The following is a 24799-nucleotide window of genomic DNA, read 5'->3' on the forward strand; positions in this document are numbered from 1 at the left end:
ACGATTATTTTTCTTTGCTTTTTTCGTTTTTTGTTTTTTTCTTTTTTCTGTTTACTTTTTTTTTTTGGCTTGGGTGAGGCCCCCCTGAGAGGGTTTTCTGCAAGGTGCAGGCTCTGCATTAAACGCTCCTTTGTTTTTTAAAAAAATTGTCCCTATCTTTTTTAACCTTAGGCAATGTTTTGGGAGGCTTTTGAATTGAACTGAACTGAACTGAACTGAGAGGCGCTAGCAGAGGTGGAAGTGGTCGCCTTAAATCAGAAAATGTTGGATAAATTTTTAAAGGTTTGCGTAGAGGGGGAGGGGGCTCACCAGGGCGCCTGGCCGCAGCGGTCCTGTAAGTCCTTTCCTTGCCCCGGAGGTAGAGCACAGTGTCCCTCCTTTTGTTCGCCAATGGCAGAAAATATGATCTGCGTAGAAGGTGGAGACCCACTACCATCCACCGCTATAGCCTCTCTCATAGTCTAACAGCCTCATGACGGGGGTCCAGAACATTTCTAATCATATCCCACAGAGCAAAAGCATTTATAGGCCCATGGAAAGTATAAGTTTTTAGCTGTTTTGTTACCTTCACCCAAGTATCTAAATTAAGTGTCCTTGTCTGGAAACCAAGGACATTGCTCTTGTACAAATGAAAAAAAATGACTGAATATTGGATTTCTTAATTTTAATTCCTCGTTTAGTTAGTAACTGCAAGATTACTCCTATAAAAAGCTGTCTTTCCTTTGACTCACTGTTACCCATGTCAGAAAGTTTAAGTTTTATAGAAAAGTCTGCTTCAACAAAGGTTTTACCTTAGCCAAGGGGGTTTTCAACCCGTAAAAGTCTGCCCTGTCAAAGTCTTTACTTTCGGCAAGGGGGTCTTTCTTTTCAACCCTAAGAAAGCAGGTTTCTTTCAACCTCTAGAAAACTAGGTTTCTCTTAAACCCTTCAACACTTCCCACTCCTACTCACCCTGTCTATCCTACAGGGGGGTCTGCAGCACCCTAAGTGGGGTCCTATCCGTCCCGAAAACTCAACACTGGGGGAGTAACCAAAATTACTCCGGGGGGAGTGATTGAATCACTCCGGGGGGAGCAACAGAGAGTGCTCCGGGGGGAGCTTTTGCTCCGAAGAACTTAACTTCGAATAGCCTGTTCCGGGCACCACTTGCCAGGGTCCAGCCCCGGTGGATCCAGGGTAATTCCAGCACAGTGCTTCAGTTATACATACACATGTGAACTCATGTTTCATTCAGATTCTTTTCCCCTATAGATCATTACAAACTATTGAGTATAATTCCTTGTGTTATAGAGTAGGTCCTTGTTGGTTATCTCTTTATATATAGTAGTGTGTGTATATACTTATCCCAACCTCCTAATTTATTCCTCCCCGCCTTCCCCTTTGGTAACCATAGTTTGTTTTCTATATCTGTGAGTCTGTTTCTATAAACTAATTTTTAAACATTAACTTAAAAAAAAATATTAGTAAGCCTTAAACTTTCTATGTTGCTCAGACACTGTTGGGAGGCCAATGCTGCTGCTGCTGCTAAGTCACTTCCGTCGTGTCCGACTCTGTGCGACCCCATAGATGGCAGCCCACTAGGCTCCGCTGTCCCTGGGATTCTCCAGGCAAGAACATTGGAGTGGGTTGCCATTTCCTTCTCCAATTGGGAGGCCAATAAATTTATATAATGTTTCTGGAGGAAAATTTGTCGGTATATATCTAGTACCTTCAAAACAAATATTTTGACCCCATAATTTTTCTTTTGATCAAAGATGTAGTCAAAGTCTTATATTCTGAAATAATCCTCACTGCCATACACACATACAGTCACACAAATATTCTATGTCTACCAGTAGGAGAATGATTAAGTAAGGTATCATAGAGCTTAGATTATATGTGGTGTAATATTATTCAGCCACTAGAAATGAAGTTGTTGAAAAAAAATTAAGTGATGTGGGAAACATATAAGCACACTCAGTCATGTCCAGCTCTTTGCAATCCATGGAATTCTCCAGGCCAGAATACCAGAGTGGGTAGCTGTTCCCTTCTCCAGGGGATCTTCCCAACTCAGGTCTCCCGCATTGCAGGCGGATTCTTTACCAGCTGAGCCACAGAGGAAGCCAAGCAATGAAGTTGAAAAGAAATTTAGTGACATGGGAAACAGAATATAAACCTCCAAAAGCTGTATATAAATTAAATCTGTTATATTCTTAACCACTGGATCATCAGGAGAGTCCCTTCTACAAACTCTATGATGAATTTGTGTTGTTTTTGTAATACAGACCCTAATAGGTTACTTTTAAGTATCATCTTTAAAGTTTTGAAAATAAGAGGAACCTGTGTCTGGCATCCTCGGTACATGAGGTTCCCCTCTTGGGTCTGTGCTTGTTTCTCCCCAGACCCCTGAGAGCACCTTGGGGAGCGGAACCTCCTTCCCTGGAGACGTCCAGGCCCACAGAGTGTGAACAAGACACTTAGGGGCCATTTCAGAGAAGGGCATCAGCCCCTGAGAGGTCCCGGAAGCCCCAACCCAGGAAGCGCCCCAGGCTGCTACCTGGCTGGCTTGAGAGTGCAGCTCTTCAACCCATGACTCATCCAGAAAAGGGTCTCCTCTTCACTCCTTTGTTTCTGCCTCGTTAATTTCTGTGCTGGATTAAAATGTTTTATCTTCTCCTGCCTAGCCTATAAATAGAAAAAGGCTGTTTGGTTTGGTTTTAATAAAATTAATGTATGTGATAAAGATCAGCATGGCCCGCAAAGCCTAAAATATTTCCTACCTGGGCCTTTATAGAAAAAGTTTGCTGACCCCTGACTTAGAGCAAGGCTGTGCGCTGGACAGACCAGTCAGGTCCCCGCCCACTGCTTACTAGCCCAGGATTGATCTTGGCCAAGTTCTTGGCTCGGTAAACTCCGGTTCTGTTTCTTCATCCGTAAAGCAGGGGCAGCGACAGTACACAGGTTTGTTTGCCACAGGGCTTTTTTTCCCCTTCTTCTTCTAACTGAAGTTACAAGAACCTGAGTTGTCTGATGGCACCTGTGAGTCAGGAGTGGGCCTGTCAACTGTCGCCCTTGTTTGGGGCAGTGTTCCCTGCATGGGGTCTCCCACTCATGACCTGGCTTCACCATCTAGCCCAGGAGATGGAGCGCATACCAAAGACACTGGAAAACCCACATACTGCAGCTTAAAATAGTGTGAAGCTGGCAGCCACCCAGCACACTTGACCTCAGTGGAAACAAAAAAACTAGAAGTCTGACTTCAAGTGAGAAGGCTTGGAATTCAGAACCTTGAGCCCCGTCATTGTCACGGGACTGTTTTAAATGGTAGCTTCTAACCGCCTCTCCCTCTTTGAACTGCCCACACCTAGAAGACGTGGCCCACCAAGGCAGGGGGGCAGTGTTGACAAGCAGACGCACCCTGTTGTGTCGGTAGCCTAGGCTTGCTCACGACCTGGGGGTCAGGGGTTCTGAGCAGTGGAAAGTTCTCGGGAGGCTGGAAGGATGATCTGAGGGTCTCAGCGGCACTCGTGGAAAGGGTGGATCCTCCGGTCCAGCGGGGAGCGGTTGTTGGAGCGGCCTCCCGTGGCCCTCGGCTGCCGAACCGTCTCTCAGGGATCACAAAGGTAATGCCCAGCAGTGACTAGTGAGGGGTCTGACACCTCCCTGCGGGGAGGGCTGACCCTGTTTGCCAGCTCCACCCAAGCCTTCTTCAGCCGTCCCAGCAGTGGTGTGTTTTTATTGTCCCTAGAGACATACTGGGGAGTATGTCTAGCCTGTGAGACATACTGGGGAGTATGTCTAGCCTGTGGATGCCCCAAATGTCCAAAAATTCACTCCCCACGCTGCCCCCCCCCAACCCCCGCAGGAAGAATTGTGGGCTGTTTATAGCTTCTGCTTGGTGTTGAGAGTGTTTCTTTTTCAAGATTTATAAATATATTTTATTTTGATGTTGGTTGTGCTGGGTCTTCGTTGCTGCAAGCACGCTTTCTCCAGTTGCAACCAGCAGGGGCTGCCCTCCGTTGCAGTGTGTGAGCTTCCCTTGTTGCAGAGCACAGGCTCTAGGTGCGCGGGCTTCAGTAGGTGCCAGTCCTGGGCCCTTCAGCACAGGCTCAGCAGTTGTGGCTCAAGGACTTAGTTGTTCCAAGGCATGTGGGGATTCTTCCCAGACCAGAGATCAAACTGGTGTCCCTTGCATCACAAGGCTGACTCTTAACTACTGGACCCCCAGGGAAGCCTCGAGAGTGATTTTTAAGGTTAACAGAACTACATGAAGTGTGCTGGTTTGTCTTCCCAGGTTCCCCAGCAGAAGCCTGTGCTCACCCCAGCCCAGCGTAGCAACTCACCACTGTTGGCCGGGACCGAAGAATGCGGAGGGTGACTGCCTCCTGGGGCTGTCGCTTTGCACAGAGGTAGGCCCTCAGCCTCTCCCACTCAGGTGTCACCCTTACACACGGACCAAGAAGGAAGTATAGATTTTTCTTTTTAGGTGAAATGATAGAATCTTGGTTATGTGGAGTTTTTTTTTTTTTTTCCTTTTTCAAGTCTCATAGAAAAACATACGCGGATGAAATGATGTGATATGTGGGATTTGCTGCACAGAGGAGGAAGTGGCAGGTTGAGATGAAGCAAAGTTGGCCATGGATTAATTGTGAAGTCAGGTGATGAATGCTTGGGCGTGGGTTACACACTTCTGTCTCCTTCCGCCTATGTTTGCATTTTCTGTAAGTTCCAAAGAGTGGGCCAAGAGTCTGACCCGCTTGGGTTTTGGCCTCAGTCCTGGAGCTCCTGTCTGCAAGACCTGGGACCAGAAGGTGTCCTGTTTAGTCATCTATAAAACGGGGCAAAGCCCAGCTTCTGAGATGGCCGGGGAAGCTTTCAACGGAAGAATGCATGGGAAACACTAAGTCTGGCCCCTCATCAGCACCAGTCACTCCTGTCTGGCATGGAGTCTGGGCCAGTTCACTGCTGGCAGATCTTTTGGGGTGGGGAGGGGCTTGCAGGAGGGTGCTTGTGGGGTCCACCTCCCTCTGGTGGTTGCACAACCTCTGCCTTTGATTAAAGCACCGTTGCCTTCTCCTGCATCTTTGATTGATTGGGCCCTTTTTCTTGGTAATAGTTTGGAGCTAGAGTCAAAAGCCAGGTTCCTGGGTACAATTTCTGCTAAAATATTGGGTGGCAGCAGCATTTACTTATTTATTTTTAAACATTTTCTTTTGAGATAATTATAGATTCAGAGTAAGTTGCCAAAAAATGTGCCAGGAGGTCCCATGTTCCCTTCGCCTACGGTCCCCCAGTAGTACCGCATCTCTGGTGTATCCGTAGTACAGCATCATGACCAGCAGAGAGACCGGTACACCCAGGGAACTCATTCAGATTTCACCAGATTTACCTGCACTCATTTGTGTGTGTGTGTGTGTGCGTGTGTGTGTTCAGTTCCAGGCCATTTCCCCTAGTGGCTCAGACGGCAAAGCATCTGCCTGCAATGCAGGAGACTTGGGTTTGATCCATGGGTCAGAAAGATCCCCTGGAGAGGAGAATGGCAACCCACTCCAGTATTCTTGCCTGGAGAATCCCATGGACAGAGGAGCCTGGAGGGCTGTATTCCGTGGGGTTGCAAAGAGTCGGACACAGCTGAGCAACTAATACATACAAATGCATACAGATCCATGCCACCACCACTGCAGTCAAAATACAGAGCTGCCCGGCAAACCAAGGAGTTCCCTCGAAGGAAGCATTTGCTTTTCAAACTGAAATAGCTTTTTTCCCTTCTGATTTAAAAAAAGAGAAGAATTAGCTAGCAGGCAGTGAAGATGGCAAAGAACGGCGGTCGCGCCAGCAAGAGCAGCGGGAGCCGCAAGGGGAAGGGGGCGATGTCCGCAGAGCAGGTGACTGCTGGCTTCAGGTATCTTAGGCAGGAACAGTGGGGCCTGGCCTCCAAAGCAGCTGAGCTGGAGATGGAGTTGGATGAGCACAGCCTAGTGATTGATACTCTGAAGGAGGTAGATGAAACCCAGAAGTGCTACCGCATGGTTGGAAGGGTGCTGGTGGAGCGGACTGTCAAAGAGGTGCTGCCTGCCTTGGAGAACTACAAGGAGCAGATACAGAAGACCACTGAGACACTGAACAGCTTCAGGCAAAGGGAAAAGAGCTAAATGAACTCCGGGAAAAGCACAACCTTCGTCTCTTGGGGGAAGACGAGAAGCCAGCAGCCAAGGAAAACTCAGAAGGCCCTGGGGCTAAGGCCAGCTCAGCTGTTGGCCTCCTAGAAACCAAAGCCTTCGCATTGCTTTCTACCCTGATTCCCACTTCTAATTTCTCTTTATTGTTATTATTATTTTCTCTGCTATTGTAATATTTTTTTGTTAATTAAATTTTTTGGTCAGAAAAAAAGAGAGAAGCATTATACAGGATGCGTATTTATACAGGAGCGTCAGGATGGACGTTTGCCACAATATCATCAGCAGGTTATTTTACTTCATTGCTATTGTTGTTTAGTTGCTAAGTCGTGTCCGACTCTTTTGTGACCCCGTGGACTCTAACCCTCCCAGGCTCCTCTGTCCATGGGATTTCCCAGGCAAGAATACTGGAGTGGGTTGCCATTTCTTCCTCCAGAGGATTGTCCCGACCCAGGGATGAAACTCTTGTCTCCTGCATTGGCAGGCGGATTCTTTACCACTGAGTCAGCAGAAAGTGAAGTGAAGTTGCCCAGTCGTGTCCGACTCTTTGTGACCCAGTGGACTGTAGCCTCCCAGGCTCCTCTGTCCAGGGGATTTCCCAGGCAAGAATACTGGAGTGGGTTGCCATTTCCTTCTCCAGGGGATTTTCCCTACCCAGGAATCGAACTCAGGTCTTCTGCATTGCAGGCAGACGCTTTACCATCGGAGCCTCCAGGGAAGCTTTCTATTTTGCTCCTATACCTTGTACTTTAAAAAGTATATCATCTGAGTTTTGTTTTTATAATTGTAAAAAAAAAAAAAACGCAACAACCACACAGCTCTTATGAAATCTATCACCCAGTTACACCACCGTTGGTACTTCAGTGAACATCTTTCAGACCCCTTCCTAGCTCGGTTTGCCCGCCCTTCTCTGTGACTTTCTCGTTCTCAAATAACATTTTCTAGAGGAGCTGCTGCTCTGACTTCCTCCTCTAGTATCTTGGAGTTTCAAGCTTCTTCTCTAAGTGGGATAAGTGGCCTTTGGGTCACCTGGCCTCTCTGAAGCTCTTGAGAAGAGGGAGCTTGCTTGCTCAGAGAAGAGCGCCGTCCCCTTCTGTTTTTGCCTTTCTACTTGGTTTTCAGACCTAGCCTCTCCACCCTGCCCGCTGCTGCCCCCTGGTGTAGAGTGGTCTCCAGGTCAGGGAGCTGGTCTCTGAAGAAGGACTGCGGTTTTAGCTTCCCTAACAGGCAGCTCCCAAATGCAGGAAGCACGCTTGCACCTTCCCTATCAACAGTTCTCATCATCACACCCAGCGCTTGAATTCTAATCATCTCCCTGCACTTGCTGTCCCTGGGCCAGGCATTTCACTGATAGTTCCTCCGTGAATCCTTTGAGCAACCCTTCCGGAAGGTGTTATCTCCCTCCCCAATCGTCAGACGAGGAGGGTGAGGCTCAGAGCAGTTAAGTAGCTTCTCCGGATCATCAACCAGTACGTGACAGATCTGGGGCTCGAGACCCAAATATGCACTTAACCCCCCAGCCTCTCCTGCCTCCAGCCGGCACGGGCTGCCATTAACCCAGGATCCCTTGTGTTTCCTTGTAGGTGAGCCCGGGCCAGCATGGGGGACTCCAGGGATCTTTGTCCTCATCTTGACTCGATAGGGGAGGTGACCAAAGAGGACTTGCTGCTCAAATCCAAGGTAAAGGGTCAGACCTTCCGGGGCTGAGGCCCACACCCAGGGCGCCCCCGCCCCCGCCACATTCCTGGGATGAGACATCTCTGAAGCCGCGGAAGCACTGGCTCCCAGCAGTCTCTGCTTGGCCTTTTATGTAAATGGAAAAGCTGGCATCTGTTCAGGAGGCCTTCCGGGGCTGTATCCTAACAGCCATTAATTACCACGTAGACCATCCATTTGGGAGCGCTGATGCCCATTAGTGGCTGGAGCAGGTGCAAGGTGGAGAGTCAGCCTCCGAGAATCCACGGGCATTTTTGCACACTTGACCTGAGAAGGGCTCAGGGAGGTTCAAAGAGAAGAGGTGGGCCACTGTGTTTGTTTTTTGTGTGTGTGTGTCTATACTGTGGCTTGCAGGGTTTTAGTTCCCTGACCAGGGATCAAACCCATGCCTGCTGCAGTGGAAGCTTGGAGTCCTAACCGTGAGACCCCCAGGGGATTCCCAAAGGTGGGCCACACTGAATAGGGAGGATGTGTTGTTTGTCTGTCAGATTAAAATTTTTTTAAGTAGGTAACACTTTCACATGGTTCAAAAATGAAATGATGTAAGAAGAAAAATGTCAAGGAGTCCCCCTCCCACCTGTCCTGTGCCCACCCTCTCCATCCCACCCTCCAAACAGCCATGAACATCAGTTTCCTTTGTATCTTTTCAGAGTTTGTTTATGGGAATACTTATTTTCCATTTTCCCCTTGATTACATAAAAAGTAGTATACTGTAGCTGGTTTGGTGACACGCGCTGTTCACCTGGCAGTGTATCTTGGAGCTCTTCGGCCTCAGCACATGGATCTCATGGTTTGTCTTAAAGTCGCATAATAGTTCGTTCTGTGGACTCCACAGCTGATCTTCTGTGGGTGGACATCCGGGCCCTTTGCAGCGTTCTGTCTGTATAGTGTCCTTGTGTTCAGGGGCAGGGCTGTATGTCGGGGCTATTCCCCGGGGGTGGGGGTGGGGTCAGACTCCGAGACAGATTTCTGTGTCTTCTTTCCAGGCACCTAATGCTGGTCATTCAGCCAATGCAGGTGCTGGGTGGCTTTTGGCCTGAGCTGGTCTAGTCTCAGGGGTGATTCTTCAAAGTTCCTGTGGCTTCTTTTGAAGTCATTTTGCTTGCTGTTACTGAACCAGGTTCATCTGCTGATTCACAGCAAGCCAAATGCTGAGACACTGAGGTTTGCAGCAAAGAAAGGGTTGATTCACAAGGCAGCCAAGTGAGGAGACAGGAGAACAAGCCTCAGATCAGCCTCCCAGAAGGCGAGGGTCTTGGGATATTTATGGGATAAAGAAGCAGGGTGGTCTTAGGCGTGGGGAGAGATGTGGTCATCAGTGTTCTGCACAAGTGTGTCTGAGTTACATGCTTCTTCCTAGGATGCGTGTTCAAAAATGGAGGTGCTTAGCATGATCTGAGGCTGGAGTTTTGGGTCCTTTGACGTCAAAAGGTCATTTATCAGACAGTTACACACACCCAATTTTACGGTTAGTGGTCCCAAACAGTCTTAGCTGGCTCGAACTGGACAAGACTCCAAGTTTCTGAAAAAACCGCTTAAACCACTTATAGCAATGCATACATCAGAGCTGTTATCTGTAGGGGTGGTTAAGGAGTCTGCTGATGTATAGGCTACATGAAGCATAGAGGGTATGCAGTTTAAAAAAAATAATAATTAAGGCAAGCTTGCTCAGTGAAGGCAGGCTTCGAGCAGAGGGGTTTTTTACTCAGCTCTTCCCTTAGTTGCTGTTGCGTAAGACAAGTTCCATTTCTGTTCATCACCAGTTTCTGCTGACCCTGTAGAGCACGGTTTCAGTGTGGTCAGGAGGAAGAGCGGAGCGAGGCTGCAGTGCATTTGCACCGTCTAACACCGGGTCCCTTCCTGCATCTGCACAAAGGAATAAGTGAAAGAAACTGAGAGTTTCTTGGGAAATCTGAGAGCAGGGAGGAGACAAACAAGGTGGGAAGAGGGAGGCAGAACTTGGGAAGATCGGGCTGGGACATGGCAGCCTTTTGGAAATCTACAAAATGAAACCAACATGGTTTTAAAATACCCAGAAGGGGCAAGGATTGAACCAGGTAGCTCACAATGGAGGCAATGCAAATGGCTGAGAAACTTTTGAAAAAAGGTGCTTGACTTCCCTGGTGGTCAAGGATTTTGCCAGGAAACCAACATGGCACTGTTTCAGATGCCCACGGTACAAACTGCTGTTACTCAGAGCCGACCGAGGGAGGGAAGTGGACCCGAAGTTTGTAGTCAAGTTACCATTACCACAGGGGTTCAATTCCCGCGCTCAAAATGTATCTAGTAGCAATGTATGTACCAGTTACAAGATACAAATACAGCAGTGTTTACTGAGCATTATTTGAAAAAGGAAAACACTGGTGGTCAAATGCATATTTACCAGGAAGGGAATGAGTGAAACAGTTGTGGTGTCTGTACCCGTAGTGTGGGCCCCTGTGTACTTATTGCAAAGAATGAGATGGAGTCTCTGGGTACAGACATAGAAGGATGGCCCTAAATAGGTGACAGAAGCCTGTTACTGAGAAGTTTGTATAGTGTGATCTCATTTTTACTAGCCAAAGGTATGGAGAGAAATACTTCAAGTTATTACAGCATATATATATATTATATATAATACGCTGCATATTATGTATAGCATATAGTAATATATGATACATTATGTACAGCATACATATATATACTGTATGACACATATACAGCATATATGTAATATAGGACACAATATATACAGTATATATGTACTATATATAATATATTACACATATATAGCATGTATTATATATAATATACTACACATTATATACAGCATATATGTGTTGTATATAATATGCTACATATTATATACAGCGTATGCGTCATTTAAATTGTTGAAATAAGCACACAATACTTTTATCATTCATATGACTGAAATGAAAAAAAAACTTGGGAAGATGGGAGTAAACTGTGAAATCAGAAAGTCACAAAAGAGATGACAAATTTGGAAAGTCAGGAGTAGCAACTTTGAGTCTACCAAGTAGACTGGTCTCCTGCCCCCTTAGCATCCTTGGCAAGAGACCCTAAGACACTGCAAACCTCAGCCCCACGGTTGGGATGAGCTGTGCCTTCTCAACCTTACTGAGAGAGCCATGTTCAGGATTTTTACAAACACAGCCAGAATCTGGGCTTAGTGAAAAGAAGTTCCCATGAAGGCTTAAGGGTCGAGGCTTAAGTGGCCACCCTTGGGAGGAAACTAGACCTTTCCTGTAAGTTTGATGACCCTGACTCCTCAGCTGACAGTGCTTCTGACAGTAGGGTCATGACCTCTCCAAACCTCCATTTCTCATCTGTAAGAAGGGGCTCTTGGGACCTGTTGCAGAGACTGTGATAAGGATTACATGAGCAAGGTCCAAGGAACTTAGCTGGATACCTCATTGTGATCCCTCACCAGGGATCAGCCCTATAACTGCTACAGAGACCAGTGCTTAGAATTCATCTCACAGCTGGCAGAGACACACTGGGTATTGTGGAAGCTCAGCTGGAAACTGCTGTTCTAGACGGACACAGACAAAATTACTTAGGTCAGTTTAAATTATAGTGAAAAGACCTTGAAATATAGTGAGTTAAATGAGATAGGGGTTTACTTTTCTCACTGAGCAGTCCGGATGCAGGTCGCTCTGATAGAGTGGATTTGTCATTCTCAACACATGGCATTCACCTCCAGGTCCACAGTGGCTGCTTGAGTTCCTGCCATCACATCTGCATTCCAGCCAGTGGAAACAGGAGAGAGACCAAGGGTTGTGCAAAACTCAGAAGTGGCACATGTCACTTATTACTTTTATGCTGTCTACTAGAACTGAGCCCCCATGATCACAATGGGGGTTAGGACACATAGTCTGTAGCTCACTGACCATGTGCTCAGCCAAAATACATAGATTCTTTTATTAAAGCAGGGAAGAGAGATATCAGTGGACCAGAAGCAGGCTCTGTCATCCTGACCAACAGATACATGGGTGTTTCTGTGGTCAACAAATATACTGATCTGATTTGTACCAGACTCTGTGAAGTCGCAGGGGTAGGCAAAACAGACCATCCCTCCTTCATGGAGCCCATAGTCTAGCCGGGCAGAAAGGCTTAAATAAATGAGTGTCATGAAAGAGTAGAAGGTGTGATGAGAGCATATTAAGGGTCTGTTTGCTTAAGCTTTTGTTGAGATCCTTTAATGGACTGGGACCTGGCAGTCCGGAGTTGACGATAAGAAAGTGAAAGAGAGAAAGAGGCTGATAGTCCCTGGTTTACGCAGAGAACCTGTAAAGGTCTTGACACAGGGCTTCCATCACTCATGAAGGCACAGGGCATCCTCTCGAGGGGCTAAAGGCACAGGGTGCCTTCTCGAGGGGGTCTTGGAAGCCCAGGCAAGAGAGTGAGCATGACGGGTTTCTACGCTTCAGAGAATTAGCCAGAGAGAGAGAGAAAAAAAAAAAAGAAAGACAGACACGGGGACCCAAGCTCTGATGGAGCAAAGGTGCTTTAATGGTCTTTCTGTGAGTATATATAGGCTATGGTACAAGAAATTTCTTTCGACAATGATAAAGATCAGAAAACCAAACATGCAGCACCCATTACCAAGGGAACAAGCGATGACAATGATCACAAGGTCAGGAGACAATCCACGTCTCCAGAAAGAGGATCGAGACCAGGCAGTTTTGTCATAAGGAGAGTGTTCCTGAAGGAGATTCAAGCCTGTCTCATCTTATGACCCCAGTCCTGAGAGCTACGTGCAGTTCTACTCGCTTCTGGCAGAAGCTGATAAGCAACAGAGGATTTATGAGAAACAGCACATAGGAATCCTCCTGGTAAACATTCCCTGATAAGCTGTAAGTGATTGTATTGAAGATGTTTTTTCAGGCACGTGAAAAAACAAAATTCCAACAGTAAAGCTTAAAGTGGCCCCATGAGCCAGGATCTCTGTGAGGCAAAGCCTCTGAGCTGAGTCTGACGGCACACATCCTGTGGCCACTCACACCCGCCTCTTCGTCTCTTTCCCTGCCTCACACAGAGCACCTGTCAGTCATGTGGGGTTTCTGGACCCAACCTGTGGGCCTGTCTCCAGGTAAGTTACCTGCAGCTGTTGGGGGTCTGGAGCTGGGTCCAGACTCTGGGCTGGGAATACCTGTCCTCCATGGGCATGGCCTGAAACCTTGGGCAGGGACATAGGGCATGGATGTCTTGGGTGTGGTGCCCAAGCCAAGAGGGCCCCAGAGTGTGCGAGCCCCTGGGCTGCCTGCCCTTGCCACCATTAAAGACGAAGAGGGAAAAGCAGGCTAGAGAAGACTCTGGACTGAATGAGCCCATCGGCATGAAGGGGAAGTTTCTATTCAGCACGTGCATATGAGACGATGTAGCATCTTGGCTGTGAACCCTGGCACTTGTTAGTGGCAGTCTGTCCCTCGGCTGGGGCTTCCCAGGTGACTCAGTGGTACAGAATCCACCTGCAGTGCAGGAGACGCTGGAGACAAGAGTTCGATCCCTGGGTCGGGAAGATCCCCTGGAGGAGGAAATGGCTACCCACTCCAGTATTCTTACCTGGAGAATCCCATGGACAGAGGAGCCTGGTGGGCTACAGTCCATGGGGTTGCAAAGAGTCAGACATGACACACACACACACACACAGAGACACACACACCACCCCTACCCCACCCCAGGCCAGTCTGGGTCTTTGTTTTGCCATCTATAAAGCAGAGGCCACAACACTGACGACTGCCCCTGCCTTGTAGACCCCCACCTTAGTGTAGAATTTGGCGAGATGGTGCCTGTGATGGGCTTAGCATGGTATGTGGCCCGTAGACAGTGTCCAGTAAAATCTGGTTGTGATTATTATGCTCACCCAAAAGAGTAACAGTAAATGTGTGAACAAGTGATGATTTTCTCTGGGGGCGGGAGGCAGAATTACAGGTAATTCATTTTTCTCTATAACTTTGTAGTGTTTTCCAACTTTGCCACAAGTATATATCACGCTATATAATCTTACTAAAAATTTCTTTGAAAACAAATACAAGGAGAGACCAAAAAAAGGCAGCGAATGGGCACAAAGATCACAGCTCAAGTCTCTTTGCAGAAGACACAGGAGGCTCCGTAGGGCTCTGGCCTCGCCCTCTTGGGCCTGTCGCTCAGGGTAAACTGCACTGCAGGACACGGTCTGGGGCCCCGGGGACGGCAGGAGGTGGGAGCATGGCCCTGCCTGCTGGGAGCCCACAGACGCCCCCTGAGAGACCGAGACGGAACCTGACGCAGAAAGTGACGCCGCCCAAAGGCCGTTTCCGTGAAAGGCCCTCACCAGCTGGTGTGTGGTTGACCCCTGCTCAGGGTGCACCAGCGCTCTCCTGCAGTGAAGCAGTCCGACAGGCAGGGCTGGGGTGGAGGCCACGAGCTGGGCCTTGGGAGCTGGGTGGATCTGGGGGAGGAGAGCGCAGGCCAAAGGCAGGTCACCATGAGGCACGGGGTCAGCCCAGGGCCCCCGGGCCGCCTCTGCCCATTCAGCGTCCGCCGTCAGAAAACGGCCATGAGGCCCAGGCAGCCCCCGCCCCCCACCAAAAGTGTGGCCCCGCCAACTGGCCCATCAGGAGTGGGGTTTTGGTGGAAAAGGGGTGAGTGGAGGGAGGAGCGGGTCAGGGCGCCCAGCAGCCAGGCCTCAGCCCAGGGCCCACCGCCTGTCTCGCTGAGAGGCGGGGCTGATGTGTGGCGGCCAGCCGTGCCCAGCACGCACCTCGGGTGCGCAAACCGGTGGCTGGGCCTTGGTCCCTGGGGCCCCGGGGTGGCAGCGGGGACGCCCCCTCACGGCCCTCTGCCCCACTCCCCTTCCGTCCCTCCCCAGATCTCCTGCTCCTACGTCGGCTGCGGAGAATCCTTTGCTGACCACAGCACCCTCCACGCACAGGTGAGCCTGGGCCCCGAGGTCAGACCCCAGCTCCAGCCGCCCCCGGCTCCACCCGCCTCTCTGGGCCTCAGCGGCTGTGTGTGTAAAATAGGAACAGTCATGGCAAAGAAGGAAGAGAGAAGGCAGCCGCAGCCCTTGGCACGCCTGGCTGAGGTGGGGGGAGCAGAATCTGAGATTCTTGAAAATCTGGGATTTTCCCGAGCCCGCGTAGCTGAGGCAGGCCTGTGCACCTGTTGGGCCAGGGTGTTCTTCCTTTGCATCTTGCCCTCCAGGCGAAACAGCACAACCTGACGGTGAACCTGACCACGTTCCGGGTGTGGTGCTACGCCTGTGAGAAGGAAGTGTTCCTGGAGCCGCGCCTGGCGGCCCGCCCGCCTGGCCCCGCGCCCAAGTTCTCAGAGCAGGTGAGGGGGCGCGGGGGCCAGCCGGCAGCCAAACAAGGCCAAGGGCAGGGCAGTGGGTCCCCAACAGCATCTGTTCCCGCTCCGAGTACCCAGGTGGCTATGCAGAGCTCAAATCAGCTAATGCCTGCTGAGCCCCAGCCCTGTCCAGGGCAGTGTGAGGGCTCAGGACGCAGAGGTGACTTGGGGTGGGGGGCGGGTAGGCCTTGGGGGTGCCCTGGGCCAAGGCCGGCATGGGAAACACCCGGACGCCCTCCCCTGGCAGTGCACCAGGCCAGGAGCCATTCAGGCCCTTCAAGGAGGCAGGTGGGGGAGCCTAGTGCGGAGCTGACCCTCAGGGAGGGCTCATTAAGTCAGCATCTGAGCCCTCGGAGAGGCCTGACGTGTCTGGGTACAGTGCTGTCTTTCCTCCCTGTTGACAATGATGGTCACATAATAGGTGCTCAGTAAATGTGTATGGACTATGTTTGTGGACTTAAAAGATCAATATATATGAGTTTTTTTTTTTTACAAAAATGTCTATAAAAAGTATATACAAATCTTGTTTTGGGCGTGTGTGTATTAACAGTTTAAATGCAACAGAGATATAATAATCAACAGTGTTTGTCTCAGAAAAGTTGGGCTGCCTGTTGTTTTTTCTTTGTTTCTATTTTTTCCTCAAATTTATTATAAATAAAATATTATTACTCATTACTGTAAGTAAAGTACAAGTCAGAGACTTCCCAGGGCAAGGCCACCAGTTCAGTTCAGTCGCTCAGTCGTGTCTGACTCTTGGCGACGGCAGCACGCCATGGACTGCAGCACACCAGGCCTCCCAGTCGGTCCATCACCAACTCCCGGAGTTTGCTCAAACTCATGCCCTCTCTTAACCACCATGTCCCCTGCTCAGGTGGGCTAACTGAGTGGTTAGGGGTCTGGGCTTCTCCCCCGATACCCCAGCGCAGGGATGGACGCATGGGCCCATCCCCAGCCCCTCTCCCTCCTCACCTACTAGTCTTCCTGACTTCTCACCTTGGTTCTTGGACGCAGGACTCTCCGCCACCCTCCCACCCTCTGAAAGCCGTCCCCATCGCTGTGGCAGATGAAGGAGAGTCCGAGTCGGAGGACGATGACCTGAAGCCACGAGGTAACAGCCCCGCGAGCTGTGCCACCTGGGCAGGTGGGGTGGCGTAGGGTGTTTTCTGTGACACGAGGGCTTCCCTGGAGTGCGGCCCTGGGGCCTGGCAGCCCTCAGCCGCGCCTCAGCCCTGTGCCCCTGGGCAGGCAGGCTTCTTTCAACCCGGGTCGCTGCCCTTGCTCAGCGTGGACAGTGGGCTGGACGGGGCGGAGGGTGAAGGGGTCCATGGGTTCCATCCACCGTGGTAACTGGAGCTGCAGGGAGTGGGACTCCATCGGCTGACTTGGCAGGTTTCCCGGGCAGGTCCTGGGGGGGCTCGGGAGCCACGGCTCCTCTCCGAGTGCTCACTGTCCCCTCCCTCTGTGTGTGTGCTGATTTCCCAGGCCTCACGGGCATGAAGAACCTCGGCAACTCCTGCTACATGAATGCGGCCCTGCAGGCCCTGTCCAACTGGTAGGTTTTGCCTCATTTGGGAGTTGGGGGGGGCCCTGGGAATAGCAGCTGCTGCCCCCAAGCTGGGTCATGTGAGTTGCTCATAGAAGCCTGGATATGGGTACACATCAAAATGCCCAGAACCACACCTGCCCTTTAACCCAGCAATCCCTCCAATGGGAATTTCTCCTAAAGGAGGTACCAGTACTCAGAGAGGTTCAAAAAGCTGTCTGTGCTGTTCCTCACCCTGTCATTTATTGGAAACATGTTAAAGGCCCATAAAAATCACAGATTTAGTGCAGACCAGCTTTATGGTGAGTTCAGGAAAAAATGGTGCAGGACAATATTTACTGAAACGGGGAGGAGTTCGGAATATGATAAGTAGAAAAAGGTTGTGAACCTTTATATGGTGAAGTCCCATTTTGGGGGTGAAAATATTTTTTTCCATCTAAGATACCCTATACTCCCTGAGGCTGGGCCATCTCCTCTACCTGGCACTCAGGGTCTTACACCTACTAAGGGTTCTGTGTGTGTGTGTGTGTGTGTGTGTGTGTGTGTGTTTGTGTGTGTGAAAAGGAGGGGAGGGATGGGGGCTCTGCATGCATAGAAAATTCTAGGAGGATATGCCCCCAAATCTTCAGAGTAGCTATCCTCACTCACATGGTAGGGTTAAGGTCAGTTACTATTGTTTGCTTATCTGTATTTCCTAATTTTTCTATAATAAATGACTATTTTTTATGTAATGAGGTAACAAAAACAAAGAAAAAAGAAGTGAGGGAGAGGCCTTCAGGCTCAGGAAGGTTTCTAAGCAGGGACTGATGAAAGGAGGGGTGATGGTTCCTCTAATTTTTACACAACAGGCTTTAAAGAAAGACCTTATCTCCAGTGCATTCACATTCTAAGGTGGGGGGGTTAGGACTTCAGTGTATGAATTTGGGGTGGGATACAATTCAGCCCCATAACAGGTGGGGTCTGTCAAGTCACCTACAGGTATTTATGGCTCTGGGGGGGCCTGGTATATCTCCACACAGGACAGTTTTGCTTCTCCAGCCAGCTCTTATAAATGATGCCATGTACCCCTTCTCTTCTTTGCTGACCTGGCTCCCTGCCCCCTCCCCCAGCCCCCCGCTCACCCAGTTCTTCTTGGAGTGTGGAGGCCTGGTCCGCACAGACAAGAAGCCAGCCCTGTGCAAAAGTTATCAGAAGCTGGTCTCTGAGGTCTGGCATAGGAAACGGTGAGTGACCAAGTCCCCGACCTCTGGCAAGGGCGTGGGGACAGGCTTTCTGTCGGGCCCCTTGATGGAGCACTTCCGGTGCCCTCAACCTCTCACCATCACGAGCCGCGCTTCCCCCTTGTGTCATGCTTATGGGGGCCCTTACAGGTGTAGGTCACAGCCAGCTCTGGCTCGCAAACTGGGGAAACTGAGGTTCAGGGAGAGTCAAGTGTCTTGCCCAAGATAACACATGTCGTGAAAGGTGCAGCTAGAACTTGAACCTGGCGTTGACTGCAGCTGGCAGCGCTTCAGAGCGTGTGTGCTGAGGTCTGCAGACACGTGATGACCACTCCTAGTCTCAGCCACATCTGTGCACGTCGAACAGGGTTTCAGAAGTGGTGGCTGACACTGACCAGGGGCTTTAGCTCAGTGTAAAAGGAATTTAAAGACCAGTTGCTTGGGGTAGATCCAGGAAAACATTAAAATTGGGAATAAAGTGAGTGCATCGAAATAAATTAAAAGCAGATTATTAAACAGTATGATGCAATACAGCTCCAACTTTAAGCCACGTTCAGGTGTTTACCTGAGTGTAATTTTGTGTCTGCATTGTCAAGGAAACGTCTGGAAATCTTCATGGTGGTTATCTCTGCAGGATGCTGCTCGTGTTGATGATTCTTTGCTATGCTTTTCTGAAATTTTCTATTTTTTTTTGAAATTTTCTATTGTTAAATAATGAACATGTATGACTTTTGAAATTAGAAAGCAACAGGAAATATTTCAGAATGAGAACCATTTCAAAGGAGGTGTGTCACAGGCTGGCGGGACATGATGCCATCCTAGTCGAGAGCTCTCTGCCTGGCTGAGCCATGACTTGATGTTTTCCTTTCCTGACCTTAGAGATGTGTAAACCTGCCGGGGTCCCTGGCCGGGCCAGCACTGCCCGACATTGCAGTAAACACCACACAGAGCCTGATCTGGCCATCATGGTTGCCCAGCTGCCCTCGCAGGCTTGAATAGCTCAGAGCAAACCGCCGCCTGTACTAACGGATTTGGTCTTCCTACAGCCCCAGCTACGTGGTTCCCACCAGCCTGTCCCACGGGATCAAGTTGGTCAACCCAATGTTCCGAGGCTATGCCCAGCAGGTAGGCCGTCTGAGCTGCCCCAGGGGACACCCAGGGCTATAAACCAAGACCAGTGTGGAAAAGACCAGAGGTCTGCTTTGCCAGGTGGGACTCCTGGACCAGACTTGCTGCCTGAGCCCTTCATGGGTGCAAGGACCTCAGAGCCTCCCAGAACCTGCTGGTGTTCTCCCCACTTGACAGGTTGGGAGACTGAGGTTCAGCGGGCAAGTCCTTGCCCAGTGACCACGTATCAGTTACACAGCTGGTACAAGGCAGAGGGGAGAGTTGACCTCAGGCAGCCTTGATTCTAGGCGCATGCACCTCTGACCACTCACATAGGCCTGTGCTTTCTCCTCCCCCAACCACAGGCAGAATTTCACTCTTAGTAAACTAGACATTTTGATGGCAAGTTTTTGTAAATCTAGAGAACCCCTCTAGAATCAGGGGTATCTTTCTACGGCATAAAGTCATGGACCCACGGTGAAGCAGAATGCAGCCACATGCTGCCCGCTGCCCCAAGCTGACTGTTCAGGTCCTACCCTAGGTGGGGGTTTCGCTGCTGGGCTTGCAGCCAGGGCTGAACCTATTTGACATTCTGCTGATGGAATCTACCCAGAGCCAGCCCCTCCCTCAGCTAGAACTGAGAAACCAAGGCCCCTCTCTCCACGTCGGCAACCTGAGGCTTTGGGTGTGCGGCTGGCTCTGGCCACTGCATAGTCGCCGCCTCCTGGGGGTGGGAGCGGGGCCCTAGGGGCTGCTTCTGACATCCAGGTCAGGGACTGTGAGGGACAGGACTGGACTTTGAACCCAGTGGCCCCACACAGGCACCAGGGGCCCCCAGCTGCCTGCGGCCTGCTCCATCATCATCTAACATTCTGAAGCACCTCCTGTGTGCAGAGCCTGCCTGAGCCACTGGGCAAGGCTGTGCCAGAGGCCTCGCTGCCCTGGCTCCCCCTGGGCTTGTGACCTCGTCACAGAGTCGTCAGGGTCACGGCAGCACTGCCGGGATCAGAGGCCCAGCCAGCCTGCAGTGGCAGCTCTGTTCTGCCCACTTCCTGTCCTGGCCACTGAGTCGTGCCCAGGCCTGTGGGACACCTGTCCCTCCTGCCACAAGTCCCGGGAAGGTGTGGGCACCGGGGCTGGCGAAGGGCCAGAGGAGCAGAGAGCGCCAGAGATGGGTTAAGATTGTTGGTGGTCTGGCCTGCCGGCTGCCGTTACTACCCAAAAATTTCAGCCGGGTGCTCACATGCATACCCCTCCACAGCATCACCTGTGTCCCACTCAACTCCGTGCTCACACTCAGTTCCCCTCCTTTTGGGAGCAAGGAGACTTTCATGGCTGAACGCTTACATCCGCTGTCTCCCGTGCTGAGTCAAGCAGGGCTGGAAAGCAGGAGCCTGGAGACGGGCAGACCTGGGTCACCACGTCCACTCGGCCCCTTCAGGGTGCGAGACCTGGGAGGGGTCGGCTGGCCGCCCGGCCTTTGTGTCCTCAGTAGAAGGGGTGGAGAAGGCAATGGCAACCCTCTCCAGTGTTCTTGCCTAGAGGATCCTGTGGACAGAGGAGCCTGGTGGGCTGCTGCCCATAGGGTCGCCCAGAGTCGGACACGACTGAAGCGACTCAGCATGCATGCATGCATTGGAGGAGGAAATGGCAACCCACTCTGGTGTTCTTGCCTGGAGAATCCCAGGGACGTAGGAGCCTGGGGGGCTGCCGTCTACGGGGTCGTAGAGTCGGACATGACTGAGCGACTTAGCAGCAGCGGCAGTAGAAGGGGGTCAGGTGGGCCCTGCCGGGGAGGGGTGCCCATGCTGAGGCCACCCTGGAATTCCAGGACACCCAGGAATTCTTGCGCTGCCTGATGGACCAGCTGCACGAGGAACTCAAGGAGCCCGTGGTGGGCACAGCAGCGGCACTGACTGAGGCGCGGGACTCAGACTCAAGCGACACAGATGAGAAGCGGGAGGGTGACCGGAGCCCCTCAGAGGATGAGTTCCTGTCCTGCGACTCCAGCAGCGACCGCGGTGAGGGCGACGGGCAGGGGCGCAGCGGGGGAGGCTCCCAGGCCGAGGCAGAGCTGCTGCTGGCGGACGAGGCGGGCCGTGCCATCTCTGAGAAGGAGCGCATGAAGGACCGCAAGTTCTCGTGGGGCCAGCAGCGCACCAACTCGGAGCAGGTGGATGAGGACGCTGATGTGGACACCGCCATGGCCGCCCTGGAGCAGCAGCCCCGGGAGACGCAGCCGCCCTCCCCGCGGTCCACCAGTCCCTGCCGGACGCCAGGTACCAGCCAGCCGCGGGGGCACCGTGGCCCCGTTGGCCCCCAGCCCTACCCTGGGGGGCTTAGATGGGAAAGAATCTCCCTGTAGTGCAGGGGATCTGGGTTTGATCCCTGGATCCAGAAGGTCCCCTGGAGAAGGGAATGGCAACCCACTCCAGTATCCTTGCTTGGAGAGTCCCATGGACAGAGGAGCCTGGCAGGCTACAGTCCGTGGGGGTCACAAAGAGTTGGACACGATTGAGTGACTTACACTACCCTAGGGGGCTGCTATCCCACTAGACCCGGCCTCTAGGTGAGCAGTCAGGTGAATAGCATGTCATTTGGTGGAGAAGGAGTCAGAGCCTGCCCTGAGTTCAAGCCCCCAGCAGGAATGGGAAGTGTGTGGACACGTGTCCTATGTAGGGGCTGGGGAGTGGGCTGGGCTCAGGACAGAGGAGAAGTGGTGGGTTCAGGCCTTGGTGCCCTTCGGAGGCGCTGGAGGTCTTCCTGACCAGGCTGGGGGCTGGCTCAGCCGCCCAGCACCGTTCCCCTGGCTCTGTCCACCCCCAGAGCCAGACAACGAGGCGCACATGCGCAGCACCTCCCGGCCCTGCAGCCCCGTCCACCACCACCACGAGGGGCATGCCAAGCTGGCCAGCAGCCCTCATCGTGCCAGCCCCGTGAGGATGGGGCCGGCCTACGTGCTCAAGAAAGGTTCGGAGGAGCGGGCGGGTGGGGAAGGGAGGCCGGAGGTTGCGCCCCTGGCGGCGGTGTTTGGTTTGCGAGCACTTTCTGTCAGGGGCTGTGCCGCGCGTCCTTCACGCGGTGTCTCTGAGCCGTCTTAACGCGGCTGGGACGCTAGTTGGGGGTGCCTCCCACAGACCCGGGAGGTGGCGTGGGAGCCGGTCACGTGACTCGTACAGGCGTGACTGGGCAGGCGGGCAGGAGGGCGGGCGGGGCGGGGCCTAGCCCCAGGTCTAGCCCCAGGACACGGTGCCCCCAGCCCAGGTCCCCAGCAGCCGGCGGCGGGAGGAGCAGAGCTACCGCAGCGTCATCTCGGACATCTTCGACGGCTCCGTCCTCAGCCTCGTGCAGTGTCTCACCTGTGACCGGGTGGGTGCCCCGCAGGGAGGGCTTCCCACTCAGCTTGGGGCTGGGGCACTGGCTCTCTGCCCCCATCTCTCTAAAGGCGGGCCCTGGTCCTGGGGCTCCCCGTGTCCCAGGACTGGGGAGCTGGCTCTCTGCCCCACACTTGTCATCTGGCGGCTGGGGTTTGGGATCCAGACCGCTGGTCTGGGCAGGGTAGAACCCTGGCAGATGGAAAGCCAGGCTGACTTTCAACCTTCCCCCCGCCCTAGGTGTCCACCACAGTGGAGACATTCCAGGACCTGTCACTGCCCATTCCTGGCAAGGAAGACCTGGCCAAACTTCACTCGGCCATCTACCAGAATGTGCCAACCAAGCCGGGCGCCTGTGGGGACAGCTATGCGGCCCAGGGCTGGCTCGCCTTTATTGTGGAGTATATCCGACGGTAGGTCCACCTCCCCGCCTGCTGAAAGAAATAACCACCCTTGACCTGGTCTTCCTGGAGCTGGCAGCCTGATGGGCCGACAGACCTTTAACAGCAAAATACCAGCTTTCACAGGGATGAGGGTGTAGTTCGGAAGGGGCTTGAGACTGAAGGATGCTCGTGAGTTGGCATGTTCTGTGGCCATACTGAGGTGGCCTGGTTTGAACAGGGCCATTGATTGGAAGGCAGTAATGATGGGGAGAGTGACCAGGTGGCAGCTAGAAAGGAGGGCAGTGGCTGAGTGAGGGCCTGGCCCTGCAGGGAGAGCCAGTGGGCTTTCTGGAGCCTCCACTGTGTTCCATGAAGCCTGCTTTACCCTCCTGATGTCAGGAACCTGTGCTCTGCCCTGAAGACAGGCCAGCGTGGCCAGGGCCTCTTCACAGACAGGGAAGGCAAGACTCGGGGAGGTGATGTCACCCTTGCAAGGACACTGGCTGGTGGTCCCAGGTTTCCAGCTCCAGACCTCAGCTCAGTCCATGCACCAGGCCAGGCTGCCTCTCTGGATCCAAACAGACCGCAGTCCATCAGGCCCCCACGTCTTACTCTTGCCAAGACCCTGGCAGCACGCCTCCACACTCGCTTTCTGTCTGTAGGTTCGTGGTATCCTGTACCCCTAGCTGGTTTTGGGGGCCAGTCGTCACCCTGGAAGACTGCCTGGCTGCCTTCTTTGCTGCTGATGAGCTGAAGGGTGAGTGGACCTGGCTGGAGTGGGGCTGGGGGTGCTGGGCCAGCATATGGTTCAAGGTTTCCTGGACGCACTCTCAGTGTCTCACACCTGCCTGCTGGACTGGCTCTGGGATTGCACACTCTCGCAGCCCCACCATCTTGGAGCTCTTAGGGTTCCCCTATTTCCTTTTTTTACCTATTTGGTGGACAAATAGGATAGCGTTCTTTAATTTTGCATTTCCTTGATTATTGATAAGCTCAGACATTTAAAAAATACTGACTGTATTTCCCATTTTGAAATTTCCCGTTCCTGTCTTCTTCCTGTTTTTCTGTTCAGTGACTGGCATCTCATTAACCTTTGGGAAAACTCCTTTTAATTTTTAAGAGTGGTAAGATATGTATTCCCTTCTGGAGAAGGGAAAGGCTACCACTCCAGTATTCTGGCCAGAATTTCATGGACTATACAGTCCATGGAGTTGCAAAGAGTCGGATACAACTGAGTGACTTTCACTTTATATATATAACATAAAATGTAGCATCATGACTACTTTGAAGTGTTCAGTTCAGCATAGGGTTAACTATATACATATTGTCGTGCAACCAATCTTCAGAACCTTCTCATCTTGCGGAACTCTGTCCCTTAAATAGCCGTGCCCTGTCTCCCCTTGCACCAGCCCTGGGCAACCACCATCCTACTTTCTGTTTTTCTGAATTTGACTATTCTAGTTGCCCCATCCAAGTTGAATCATACAGTGTTTGTCCTTTAGCAACTGGCCTGTGTCTCTTAGCATGACGTTCTCAGGGTCCATCCATATTGTAGCAGATATAGGATTTCCTTGCTGTTTTCAGGCTGAATAATATTCCATCATTTTGGATAGACCATGTTTTGTTTATTCGTCATCTTGTTGGTGGACCCTTGGGTTGCTTCCACCTTTTGGCTCTTGTGAATAATGCCGCAATGAACAGGGATTCTAGTCTAGTCAAGGCTCTGGTTTTCCCTGTGGTCACGTGTGGATGTGAGAGGTGGACTGTGAAGAAGGCTGAGCGCTGAAGAATTGATGCTTTTGAACTGTGGTGTTGGAGAAGACTCTTGAGAGTCCCTTGGACTGCAAGGAGATCCAACCAATCCATTCTGAAGGAGATCAACCCTGGGATTTCTTTGGAAGGAATGATGCTAAAGCTGAAGCTCCAGTACTTTGGCCACCTCATGCGAAGAGTTGACTCCTTGGAA

General features: G+C 51.7%; 1 protein-coding gene and 1 pseudogene across 1 annotated transcript in view; both read left to right on the forward strand.

Moving 5' to 3' along the window:
* USP20 (ubiquitin specific peptidase 20) overlaps positions 1 to 24799 on the forward strand; it is a 45637-nt gene that overhangs the window by 6461 nt on the left and 14377 nt on the right. Inside the window, exons 2-15 of the mRNA XM_040225371.1 lie at positions 4274 to 4388; positions 7739 to 7835; positions 12910 to 12963; positions 14725 to 14787; positions 15060 to 15191; positions 16218 to 16314; positions 16689 to 16758; positions 17859 to 17972; positions 19016 to 19094; positions 20908 to 21355; positions 21903 to 22046; positions 22336 to 22445; positions 22691 to 22863; positions 23496 to 23590. Coding sequence (XP_040081305.1) covers positions 7755 to 7835; positions 12910 to 12963; positions 14725 to 14787; positions 15060 to 15191; positions 16218 to 16314; positions 16689 to 16758; positions 17859 to 17972; positions 19016 to 19094; positions 20908 to 21355; positions 21903 to 22046; positions 22336 to 22445; positions 22691 to 22863; positions 23496 to 23590 — 1660 coding nt within the window. The 5' untranslated portion in view covers positions 4274 to 4388; positions 7739 to 7754. The remainder of the gene's footprint in view (positions 1 to 4273; positions 4389 to 7738; positions 7836 to 12909; positions 12964 to 14724; positions 14788 to 15059; positions 15192 to 16217; positions 16315 to 16688; positions 16759 to 17858; positions 17973 to 19015; positions 19095 to 20907; positions 21356 to 21902; positions 22047 to 22335; positions 22446 to 22690; positions 22864 to 23495; positions 23591 to 24799) is intronic.
* Positions 5675 to 6519, forward strand: LOC120852088 (annotated as a pseudogene).

Source organism: Oryx dammah, unplaced genomic scaffold, assembly GCF_014754425.2.
Source record: "Oryx dammah isolate SB20612 unplaced genomic scaffold, SCBI_Odam_1.1 HiC_scaffold_25, whole genome shotgun sequence".
NCBI classification, from domain to species: Eukaryota; Metazoa; Chordata; class Mammalia; order Artiodactyla; family Bovidae; genus Oryx; species Oryx dammah.